Below are 12,803 nucleotides of genomic sequence, written 5' to 3'. Positions count from 1 at the left end.
AGTTATATTTTACATAAACAAAGTTATGAAGCTGTTATGATTGTAAATCTTCAGTAAATCAGTTCTGTAAGAACATGAGATGATCTGTAGTGCTGTAGTAACTGCACACACAGTTCCATGCTTTTGGGGAAGGGGAGGGGGAAAAAGTACTTGCCTCCATGGCTTAATTATATGTCTTGTTTTGTAAAGTATTATGGACCCCAATGAAAAAGTAGCTCTGCTGACACAAATCCTGGAGTTTGGACAGACGCCAAAACAGTTGTTTACAACCCCTCATCCTCAAAGGAAAATTCAGAAATTGAAAAGCTTGTCTCGAACATCTAGTCACAGCACTTCCATAGCTGAGTCTCCAGGTAAATGTTTAATAGATAAACTAACGATGTGAAGGATTTGTAATTTTGAGTAGTTTCTTTCTCCCACAGGATCTCATTATACAACTCTCTTGGCTACTTTCCCTGTAAGGCAACTCAAGATAAATCCATGAACTAAATATTAAAGAAAAACAAAACCAGACCAGTTTCAAATTTCAATATACAGGTGTTGCCCTGTATTTTGCCTTCTCTTCCAGTGGTCTCCTCTGGGACTGTTGCACCTCTGCTTCTGAAGCTGTGGGAGGGCGATCATCCCTGGCCTTTCCTGACACTTTAAATTCAAGCTGATGTGATGGCAGTTTCAATGGCCATATCTGCAGGCATTCTAAATGATGCAAAGATTTGTTTGGGTTTTTAACAGCAATGTCTAAGGGGGGTAATTAATTAATGAGCTTGATCAAAGTAAACCTTAAGAACTTAAATTAAGCATCTGAATTTTTCCTCCTTTTCCATGACTTGAATGAAAATCTGAAAGGACATATTTTTCCCCCTATACTGTAGGGACAGAGTTGATTAAGTAACTTTCTTCTAGAAAAGGATTGTAATGCCCTCACAGGCATTACAGTTGCCATTCAAAGCAGGACTTAAACCACTTCACCAAAACTAAGATGCTATTGTCTTCATAAATTATATAGCGATTTAACTATAAATTGGGCTGAAGATTCAGCCCAGGTATCACTTGGAAAGATCTTTCTCATTTGATTGTCTTCAATTCACTTACCATTTGATAGCCTTGACTTTGAAGCAGAGGAGTGACAATGAGGGCTACTTAGCATGGCAACCTGTAGCATCCAATGGCAAGAGGAGCTTTGAGAGTTGCATGGGGTGATAGTAATGGTCATGTATTAAATAGATTCGCTGTCTAAGTCATTATTTCATTCATCAGTGTTTTCTCTTGAGTTTGACCATTTTATAATTGACATCTAATTATCTCAGTTTTGTTGCATTTTTAATCCCTTAACTTTTGCAACAGTGAAATGAAGTTGTGACACTCTTAACACAATGCAATAGAATAATAAAAGCATATGCTTCATTGTAGCAGTAAATGGCTTCTCTAGTTCTTTTTCATCTGGAAAGGCCTTGACGTTTCAAAGGACATCAAAACATTGCTGCACAGTTTTTAGGTTTCCATTTTTTGTTTGTTTGTTTTCCATTTCCTTTGGATTAGTCTAACAATCTTATTCCTGAAGCTCTGCATGATTTCTGTAATTTCATATTTATGTCAGCTACCTAGGTATTTGAAATATGTCTTTTTATTTTCTATTTGTGATGGAACTTTATTGTGGCATTTTATTGCAGTTTCTCCAAATGAAGAATCATTTGAAGATTTGACAGAAGAAAGTATAACACTTGCCTGGAACAATATTGCCAAACTAAAATTAGATACACAGTGTAAAATTCACAAAGAGTAGGTACTATTCTTTCCAGTCAAAATTCTTCCACTGAACTGGGGCGGGGGGGGGGGGGGGAATCTCTGTGTCAATCTGAATGATGGGTTAGGGTTTAAGGTAAATACTTTTTTTTTGGAGATGACTCAGTGATTTGATTATGCAAGATGAATTTGAGTATAGGATGGGTTACGAATCCAGAGAAGGTATTTGTCAGCTTGATTTTTGCTATTGTTTTTCCTTAGCTCTAGATCTGTATAGGTTCATTATCATTTTAGTACCTGAAGCAGATATTGATTATTCTTCTCTGAAACTGATAACAGCAGCCAGATAAAGACTCCAATTTATTTTTTTTTTATAACGTCAGGAGCACAAACTTCATCCCATCAGATTTGAAAGATTAGACACTTAAATTGTTCCACTGTACACCTCAAGCTGTTGCTGCATGAGCAGTTTGCCAAGTCTCCAGCTGTAGGTTTTTAGTTTATCTGGGTACCAAACTACTGTTCTGGTGGATTCCTAGGGATTCAAGGGTCAGTAGGGGCTCTTTTCAGGTGAACTTTGAAAATATCTAATAATGAACAACATCAGCTATGTGTTAAACAACAGGTTTTCCTTTGCCCCCATCTCTTGTCCTAGTGACTGGGCTGGTTAGGAGGATTTCTTACTACTGTGAGTCCAGCTACTTTCTTGGTGACTGTAATCAAATCTAGGAAAACATTATCATATCCCTAAAACAAGGTAATATTTGTAGTGAGAAATCTGTTACCAGATTGTTAGCATTAAAAAAATCTTGATCCTGAAAAGAGACTCAAATTTCAGCTTCAGATTATTTTTATTACTTTTTTTTCCTGAAGACTGCTGAGAAATAATGAGCCACAGAGCTGTGTAACAGAACTTTGGCTGTGCAGTGTGCTCTGTGTTTCCTAATTCCCTGACATTAGCTTTGTCTAAAGTTCTTCCTATAGTGACTTTGCCAGTGTCAAATTAAAAGAGGAAAAAATGTGCAAGTTCCAATTCCCTACACTTGAGGTTTTCAGTATCTGCTTGTAGGCAGCTTCCTGATTATTTGTAGCTAATCCAGAACTGGAAAAGCTAAATGTGAAACCATTTATCTTCTCACATGGGCAAGTCCCTTCTGATGCAGATGGAGTTCTTACGGAACACTATAGGGATCCTGTCCTGGTGTTTCACATTTTATGCCAAGGTATATTTTTGTCTCTAGGCAGGTAACACACCACTGTAGTGTTTTTAATCTCCTTGAATGTCTTAGCTCTTACAGAGCTCAAGTAACAAATTTCAGCTGTAGTCTATTTACAGTATGGTGGTTCAGTTTCAAAATCTATGAAGTCACCCACAAGCTTACTTGTATTAAACAGGGCAATTACTGGAATAGCAGTCACTTGCAATGGGTCTTCTGTTTTCACTACATCCCAGGGTAAGTCTTGCACAGGTATTTACCACAGCCTGCAGGGTAAATGCAGGTTAATGTTGTTTTTTTAACAAAATGGCATGAAACTGAAATATATATCTGATGTAATTGAATAGCTTAACTATATGAATTTGCTTAGTTTTAGATGATTTTGACTCAAGCATTTCAATATTATCTAGGCTCGGAAGATAATTTCAGTGATAATAATAATGGAAGTTTGTCCAGTTACATACCAGAGTTCTCTTAGAGTTTGATGAGCATGTGGTAGTCCATCTGTAACTGGTACAAAACTGGGCAGTTCCAGGCCCAAGTCACAAGCCTTATAAAGAGTTTCTCAAGAGACTATGAGAAACCTGTGTCTGTTTTTCATACTAAGATATTCAAGTAGGAGCAAAATTATTAGCTTCCAGAATATAAAATAGTCTTTTTATTTTCTATTTTGTCCCTTATCCCCAGATTCAACTTTGAAGATGTTTTCCAGAGACTCGAAAACCATCCAGAGAAGTGTGTCCTTTTCAAACATGGTAGGCTGCTGTCAAAATAAGAATGAGATGATTGGGAATCCTCTGAAAGCTGCTCATTTAGATGGCTCTTAGCATCCATCAATGCATCTTTTCTTTCCCCTGCCTACTCAGTTGTATTGTGTGTGAATAATTTAGCAGAGTGAATTGAGACTCTCTCAGGCCACCAGAGAGACAGAGAACATTCTGCAAATATGGGGAAGAAGCATTAAATGGTTACACTGTCTCTGTTCTGAGTTGCCCTGCTATCCAGGGAAGAGCTTGTGGTAGACAGTCTGGCATGAGCAGGGATATCTTCCTGAGCAACCTTGAACTGCCATTGGGACCAGAATTTCAAAGTTTAAATTCCACCACATGCTCACACCAGCATTGCCTTACTGCGCCCAAGTGTTTGAAGCCTGTGAGTCAGCCAGCAGAGAAAAACCAAGCACAGGGAGTGGAATCTGTGCTGGGTGAAAATGAGCCATCCTTCTTCCATGAGCAATGATCTCAGCAACTTGTGAACAACACTTCCCTCTGCTCCTAAGAGTTGGGAAAGGGATTCTGAATTTGATTTTCTGTGCTTGAACACTGTGGCCAACCTGGGTTACAAAGATACACTCCCAGTTGCCATATTCAGTCTTTCGTTGGTGCAAGACACCAAGATACATCAGTTTTCTGTCTATCACCATCTCCAGGGGGAACAAGAATGGCAAATGTGTTGCCCAGACAGAAGCCATAACATGCTCTGACTGGTCCCCAAGTAAGTTGCAGGATCAAGACCCTATGGTCTGCCATGGGGCACACTAGCAGGTGAATCTAGACACATCAATTCCTAATCTTCAGCAAAGGGAAATTTGGGAACATTGCTTCTTGGCACTGTGAAAAGGGAGCTCTTTGACTCCTAAGCCAAAAGTCTGTTTTTCATGAGGAGGCTTTGTGTACTCTTATTCTTTTCCCCTATAGTTTTAGTGCTGATCTAAACACTTCAAGCAATGTTAAAAGGAGTAGTGTTTACAGTCCAGCAGGTTATTGTTTTTCAAACAGACCTAAAACATGACCAGTAATGACAGCAGGTAGAAGCACTGGGCTGATTGTTGGTTTTTTCCTTGCCATTCCTAGTGACAGTAATGTAACTGAGCAGGTACCTGTAAATAATGTTTCTTGTTCAAAGTAGTAGGAATCAGACAGTTGTATTTCTTCCTTGAAAGACCTGAGCTTTAGGTACTGAGATAAGTACCTGTGATGGAGAACAAACATCAAAAGAATCTGCATTTTTAGTTTCTGTTAGCTATTTGTGTCTAGAATTTAGAGCAGCTTACAAGATGAAGAGCTGACCCACTTACTTCTGAGTGAGGAATTACATACCATGTGCTTGAAATATGACATTCTTTAGAAAGATTTATCAGTTCTGCATGTATTTCTGAATGTTTCTGCTGCCTTTATTTAATATAGATATTAAGTATTCTTGATGTTCAGTGTCTAGCCTCTAAGGTTTTTCTTGATCAGTGTTCATATGACATCTGCATGTTATTTTTATAGAAGATTAAAATGCTTCTTGTTCTCCAAAAGCATGTTAATGTACTTGAACTGGATTTGGGGTAAGAAATTGAGTATTTTTTTTTCTTTCCTGCAGGCTTTATCATCTTGTCTAATCTTACCAGGAGATACCACTGTCATAAGTTCTTCATGGGACAATCATATGTGTGTATTTACTTTCTGTTGACTTTATTTAATTTCATGGAGTGCCTTGGCTGCTATGTTTATGGTTTTAGATAATGATACAGAAAACCATCACATTTTTAAAACACAGTGTCTATATTTCTGTTTTTTCCCACTAGATTTCTGTTAGAAACCACAGAAACAAAGTTACTTTATTTAAAAGAAAAACCTTTAAGTTTTACAAAATGTAATGCTTTTATAACCTTTCTCTGTTAGATATTTTTATTCAATTGCATTTGGAAGACAGCAAGATGTCCTGTTGGGCCATGATGATGCAGTCAGCAAGATCTTTTGGCAAGATGGGCGCTTATTTTCTGCATCTTGGGATTCCACTGTGAAGGTTTGTAGATGTGACTGTTACAGTTACATGACTATTTATAGCCAGCACTTTGTAATATTTAGCCTGTCAAATGCTTTGAGGTGTTTGTACCTTTGTACTAGAGTAATAACCTGGCTAGTATCACAGTAAGTTTATTTCCAGAGCTTATTCTTCATTTAGCTTCAGCTCAACTGTTTCAAAGCTAAAGTGTTTTTTTTCAGGAAATTTCATTAATTATAACTTACTGTAAAAAATGAGGACTCGAGAAACTGGAATGTTTTGTGACTTTGGCGATTCTGTTTTTTGGGTGGAATAGATTTCTAAAATGTTTAATAATTTTTTAGTTTACATTCTTCAGCTAAGAGAAGCAGAAACTTGCTAATCTAAAGAGCATGCCTACAGTTAGGTGGAAAGATAATTTGGAAGCTAGAGACGGGAAAAACTTTCCCGAAGCCTGCTGTGTATGATTTTTTTGGTAAGTACACATTTAGTGCAGTGATATACCCATGCTTAGGTAGGCTCTGTAGGGGATCTGGAATGAGCAGAGTTGTGTTCACCATGTGGCTGTGCTTAGGGTAGAGGAGTTCAGGTGCCATTGCTGTACTCTGCCACGCAGGCAAGGCCCACAGTGAACACAAGCAGCCCCGCCTTGTAATGTGAGAGTTCAGCACTGAAGGAACCCATCTGGGGTTATATTACTGCTTCCTTGAACAAACACAACTATCTGTGTTGTAGGTGTGGCACTGTGTTCCTGGAGAGACCTTGAGCAATAAAAAACACCACTTTGAACTGCTTGCACACTTAGAACATGATGTCAGTGTAAGTATGTTGATGCAGTGTCTGAGAACAAGAAAATTAATTGATGATTTAAATCATGATCTAGTGGTAAAGCACAAAGATTGGGTTAGGGGCTGAGGGGTGTATTTTGGGAAATGTGTGTAGGGGCTTTTTGTTTTTTTCTGGGATTTTCACTGTCTGATGGTTCTGCACCAGTGTTCCAGGCTTCCTGGGTTGAAAGGTCCATTTCTGGGGACTGAAGCACCAGTATAAACAGAGGTTTCTTCATTTGTCTTGCTCAGCTTGAATGCACAGAATTCCTATGGGGGGCAGGAAGGATTGGGTGGTTTTGTTTGCCTCGTGGCTTTTGAAAACAGATTAATCTTTTTTCAAGTGTTTTGATTGTTAGTTTCCTCTTAATGTAAGGAAAGCAAATGAAAAAGAAATCCTGAATTGTTTACAATGCTGTCATGGTAAATATCTTAATGAATTTCACTGTAAATATACAAACACATTGTGTGCAATGCATCAGAAATGTGTAACTGCATACTTTTGTTTATGGCCTCTAACATCAGTCTGTGAAGATATTTAAAATGACTATGTTCTAAACCTTCCTAAGAGTTAGTTTTTTAATAGATCACAACATTGGCAAGTACTGAAATGGTTCTGATAGCATTTAAGAACTGTACCCAAGAGAACTGGAAACAGCTGATGGGTAGGAAGTTTTTTAAAAGTTAAAAATTTTACCCTTAAGGGTAGAGTCTAGCAGTTAGATGGAGAGTATTGGTACTAAAAGCAATCTGAAATGTCACTTAGCATTTCTGATTCTGCAAAGCAAAAGCTTTTTAAAAGGTCTTTAAAGTGACCTATTTTTTCCTCTTATAGTTTGGATTTTTCATACTTGTACCTAATTAAGGGTGTTGAGAATTAAATTCAAGGCTTTTCATAAATAAAATGTCCTCTTAGGGATAATGGGCTTGTTTTGTGTATGTTTAAAACCTGTCTCAAGATGGCTCACATGAAAGAAGAGGAGGAGTCATGGGATGTTTAACTTCCTAGGTAAATACAATGGACCTTAATGCTGCAAATACCATCCTGGCATCTGGAACCAAAGAGGGTACCATTAGTGTTTGGGATGTTACTACAGCAACAGTGTTGCACCAGTTGCCACATCATTCTGGGACTGTATTTCATGCTGCTTTTAGTCCTGGTATGTTGGATTTCAGTTTTTAATGTGCACTCTTGGGAGTTTCAGAGGGAATCTTATTATTAATACCATATAATATATCTTTCTTATTGGAATTACTGCTTTAAGGGGGATGGTGAGATGTTTTGGATTGTCACACACCTCCTCTGTAAAGAATTTAATTGTACACAAGGCCATGCTAGGCTGCAGACCAGCCATCTAGACTCTAAACCAATCTTGTTTATCTTTACTTGCTTAAGAGACTTAATTTCCAGTAAATTATTTATAGATACGTAGGTGAGGTAATGTCACATCCAACATGCTGATCACAGAGTGCTTTGACAACTGGAACGGAATGTCTGAACATGATTTTTCTTGTTTCTTTTATTTGCTTCCTTCTTTTGTACAGACAGCAGACATCTACTGAGCACAGGGGAGGACTGTTGTTTTAAAGTAATAGATGTACAAACTGGAATGCTTGTATCTTCTGTGAGCACTGAAGAGCCACAGAGGTAATGCTGAGAACATGCAGGTTATGGAGCTGGCTGGAGATGGCTGGTGACAGCAGAGTGGGAAGGGCCGTAATACTGGGAACTGTGTTTTATTGAATCACTTTTTAGAGTGAAAAGACTGACATTCTAGCATTCTAGCATTATGATCAAGCTTTCCAAACTGGGGCAAAATCAAACAGCTCTCTAAGTAAACAACTTTTCAACAACTGTCATGTCCCTTAAAGATGATGACAGCTGTAGCTAACCAGCTCTTCCAGCAGCTGAGCTACTGAAATGTCTAACAAGTTGAGTTTTCTTATTTAAATATTTTAATGTTTTCTTTTTTTGATAGTCTTAAAAAAGATTGGCTTTTAAAATCAAAGACCAATCACCTTTTTCCACCAATTGAAAAGTATACAGTTATTTATGGTTTATCAGATAAACAGATGGAATGCTTACTCAGTTACTGGAGTAAAAATATAGCAGCTATACATGGAATACACTTCATTTTTTTTTTTTTGTGGGTATACATAATTATATATGCTTGTTCACATATATGGTCACTAGTTATTTACCTGAAAGTCATCTTTGCTTTTTTTTTAAGTGATGGTTTCAGGAATATAAAGTGTCAGAAGTGAAAGTGGTGGTTCATGAGAGCACTGGGATATCACACATGTGCATAGCTGACTGGGCCCTCTTCTGTTATGGAATGGTTTCAAACTCTGCCAGGGGAAGGCCTGGCTTGGGTCTAGGGCAGTCACAGAACCAAGACTGGGTCATGGATCTTTAAAATAATTTGGGAATAATCTTTCCAGAAAGACTGTGTTAAAAGGTAGTTTCCTTTGGTTTCATATCTCTATTTCCAGTTCTTTTTTGAGCTAGTTTGGAAATGTCTGGCTGTCATCATGCAAAAGCTTGACGTGAACTAATCTCAGATTTACTTGCAGGTGCTTCAAATGGGATGGAAATACCATCTTATCAGGATCTCAATCTGGTGAATTACTGGTTTGGGACCTTCTTGGAGGAAAAGTTACTGAAAGAATCAAAGGACATACAGGTATGCCTGAACTATTCCCATTCTCAAACAATGTGAGATTCCTATTTTCCAGCTCTTTTAGTACTGAAAAGTTTAAGAGTTATCTGCTCAGCCAGCTTGCTGTTCCTGATGTCAGCTTTACCTGAAACACCAGAATTAGAAGTAGGTCCATGTAAGCCTCCTAGGAAATCAAGTAAGAATGGAGGAATATTGCTTTGTAGAAGACTGGCCAAAGGGAAATTACTTTCAATTTTTCTAATTACCACAACATTGCAAAAGTCAACATTTTTCTACCTGTTGGCCCTCAAATATAGTATAGACTGTACTGTATTCTTTGCCACAGTCTGTCCAGGCTGAGTCTAACAACGTTAGGTAAAGTTCTCTAGTAAATTCGTTTTGGATGGGGATTTATAGGCAGATTAAATGTATCTATATAGTCTCAGTATATCAGCAACCAGGATGTGTGGGGAAAACTACCTAAGTTTTACTAAGTCAAGTTTTAAAGGCTATTTAACTAAGAACAGTTGTTTCAAACTTCCCTGCTGTAAGTTTTACACTGGAACTTGACCTGTGGAGAGATCATTCTGTAGGTGGGGATTTTTCAGAAGTGGCCTTCTGAGGCATATGCTACAAGATGTGAATACACTTTTACCATGAAAATTCCAAACGTCAGTGAAAAAGCTCATTCTCCATGAATGCTTTCCATAGTTGCCATCTGCATTCTACGTAGCAATGATGTCCCTCTAGTACCAAAGTCAGCTGAGGCAATGGAGCATGAGATCCTTACTATGAATAAGAGCAGCTACCTAGGACCCTACCAAAATTCCTCTTAGCAAATATGGTGTCAGAGTAATCCAATGCTCAGACTATGCTAAACTCTCTCAAAGAAAGATCTGTTCTGTCATCTCGAGTACCACACTTACTTGCATTCGGATTTATTTACTTGTTTGTGATTTTGTTTCCCAGGTGCTGTAATGTCCATGTGGATGAATGAACAGTGCAACAGTGTTATTACAGGAGGGGAAGACAAACAAATCATGTTCTGGAAACTGCAATATTAAGTGCCTTTCCCTCCAGTCATTTAAATGAACTCTAATTTTAAACCAAACCTTTTAAAGGAACTTAACTCTGTGCAATGATGGCTGCTGAAGTTCAACCAGATAGGAAGATTTGTTCAACCACAACTTTCTATGTTATGTTGACTTCACTGAGAGCTCTTAACTTCCATAGAGTATGCATTTGTTTTTCATGGACTATCATATTGAAATTGCTTGTGTAAAATGATATGAAATAAAAGACTTATTTTTCTGTAATTAAAGAGCTCATATTTTGCAGTCATTGTTGGATTTACATGGAATGTATCATAGCTTGCTGTTTGAACTGCTTTGAAAGAAGAAGCAGCATTTGCATTCTTAATTTAAGCCTTTTAGGGTGTGTGGAGCTTAATGCTCTCTGTCATGTGCAGTCAACATTTCTTCTTAGTGGAGATGCATGTGATTGTAAATCCTGCTTTGAACACTGCAGCAGCTGTCCCCAGTCTGGGCTCCTGACAGTCCTTAGCTGTGGCTATTTGCAAAGGCATACAGCACAGTAAGAACAAATTCTCTCTGGCTTTTTCTTACTTAAAACCAGCACTAATGTATTGGTCTGAAAAGAAAACAAGCATAAATTTGATCTTCTAACAGACCAGATACACATATATGTGTTGGGATAAATATTCCCCTAATCCTGTGCCTGAAGTTGGAGCATAAAAAACTATCACTCCTTCTTTTCCTCATTTTTATTACTATCCTTTTCTCTTAGTAATCTTCAGTATTTTCATGTTTTGTTTAGTGTTCCCAACCTTCTTTAACTCAAATCTCCTTTGAGATGGAATTTCAGTATGGCATTTAAACAGAGCTCCAGTTCCTGGGTTTATCCAAGCCCCCAGCTGTCTTAACCCAGGAACAAAGCAGTGTTGCACAAGGATTACTTTCTCTGTAGGACTTCAGGGTATCTTTTCCTGGGAGGAGCTGTTCTGAAGTGAAAGACTTGAAATATTTAAATTGTTTAAGTGAAGTATTTAATGGTTTATTTATAGCAATAAGCATTTGCATTTGTAATGCTGCCTGAGTATGACTGAGGATCTATTTATTTCTCTGCTGGTCTTCCCTACTGCTGGTGTTGAGGTGTCCTGGCACTGTGTCCAGGGGAAGTGTTCTACTGAACTGTGTTCAGTCAGATACCCTGCCTTGGGTTTGACACCCAATGCCTATCCAAGACACAGCTGTTTCTTGGTATTGTGAAACAATCAGCTTGTGGTTAGGTGCTGTTCTGTCATTCCCCCAGTCTTCTATTCTATTATGCCAGAGTGTGAGCTTATTCTTCAGTAAGGTAAGGCTATTAAACCAAAGTGGTATTTATTTCAGCTGCACTACTCTCTTGGCTTAGCAGATAACTATTTTTACGTCATCAACGAGTGTGTGTGGTGAAGCCACACATGGTGGAAGGCTAAGCCATACCATGCATGCCTGCTGTACCAGTCTTAATCTTGCAGGAGAATGTTTGGTGTCTGCCCTGTTTCTTCACCTTTAAATTTATTTCCCAAACATATCTGTGTGTATGCAAACATGTGATACTTGTACACTTGCCTGGAAATGGCTTGGGTGAATTCAGGATTGTCCTTTGTCACTAGGGGGCCTCCTGCTGAGCTAAACCAGATGAAAATAACTCAAACCTGAGGAAGAAGCAGAAGCTTCAGGGTCAAACTCACCGAGAGATCATATTCTTTTGATTAAATATGGATGCATGGTATGCACAGCTCTTGAGTGCAGCTGAGGTTACCTTGTGCTGTAAAGCATGCTCACAAAACAGAGCCCTCACCCTGCTCCATTGCCTAAAGCAACCATAGCTTTTTAAAGGGGAAAAATCAAGTTAACCCTGTTGACTGGATACTTCCTTCCAGTTTCTCTGAATTTATGTATATGCATATGTATATTTAATCATAAGTTACTCTCCAGTGCTAGCTAATTTCTGCCTTAAAACAGGAGCTTTTTGATTATCCTTTTACTTCTGGTTGCTATCTGCTATAGCTGGAAGTTCTTGTACTGAGTCTACCACTGTTTTTTCCAGTGGATTGCCCCAGTAGTTCCAGCAATCTGGCTGATAACAAAAAATATAAGTATTGTCATCTTACATTCCCTTAACATATTGTTTTCTTGGTTTACTCTTTTTTTTCAGTTTTAGTTTTAGTGTGATTTGCTTATTACGGAGTCACAAGATTTAAGTAACCAAATGCCACTTGTTAAGCTGTAAACAGAGTTTTAAAGCCCAATTACATCTATAATCAGCCCTTGCTGACTCATCTGCTCTTAAGTTAAAACTGGTTAGAAGCAGAGATCAGTGTCTGGGCTCCAGGGATTTCACAGCTAAGCAAAGGAGCTTGGCAAAGCCCTCAGAGATAACTGCAGGCACAGGGCTAGGCCCATGAGGCTGAATTATACCAATGCTACATGAAGCCACCAATTACTGCCAGTGTAGGCTTGCCACAGTGGTTCCAGAGACCATCATTTAGTAACCAAACAGTCCCATTAAATTGGCTT

At 38.3% G+C, this 12,803-nt stretch overlaps 1 protein-coding gene across 1 annotated transcript in view; it reads left to right on the top strand.

The window, feature by feature from the left end:
• NSMAF (neutral sphingomyelinase activation associated factor) overlaps positions 1–10,535 on the top strand; it is a 38,675-nt gene extending 28,140 nt beyond the window's left edge. Inside the window, exons 21-31 of the mRNA XM_058020304.1 lie at positions 190–353; positions 1,671–1,779; positions 3,139–3,197; positions 3,648–3,715; positions 5,328–5,395; positions 5,630–5,753; positions 6,468–6,551; positions 7,569–7,719; positions 8,105–8,207; positions 9,134–9,243; positions 10,189–10,535. Coding sequence (XP_057876287.1) covers positions 190–353; positions 1,671–1,779; positions 3,139–3,197; positions 3,648–3,715; positions 5,328–5,395; positions 5,630–5,753; positions 6,468–6,551; positions 7,569–7,719; positions 8,105–8,207; positions 9,134–9,243; positions 10,189–10,283 — 1,135 coding nt within the window. The 3' untranslated portion in view covers positions 10,284–10,535. The remainder of the gene's footprint in view (positions 1–189; positions 354–1,670; positions 1,780–3,138; positions 3,198–3,647; positions 3,716–5,327; positions 5,396–5,629; positions 5,754–6,467; positions 6,552–7,568; positions 7,720–8,104; positions 8,208–9,133; positions 9,244–10,188) is intronic.
• Positions 10,536–12,803: the final 2,268 nt, after the last annotated feature.

Source organism: Melospiza georgiana, chromosome 1 (assembly GCF_028018845.1).
Source record: "Melospiza georgiana isolate bMelGeo1 chromosome 1, bMelGeo1.pri, whole genome shotgun sequence".
NCBI classification, from domain to species: domain Eukaryota; kingdom Metazoa; phylum Chordata; class Aves; order Passeriformes; family Passerellidae; genus Melospiza; species Melospiza georgiana.
Note: the sequence above shows the minus strand (reverse complement) of the source record. Positions and strands in the feature narration are given on the sequence as shown.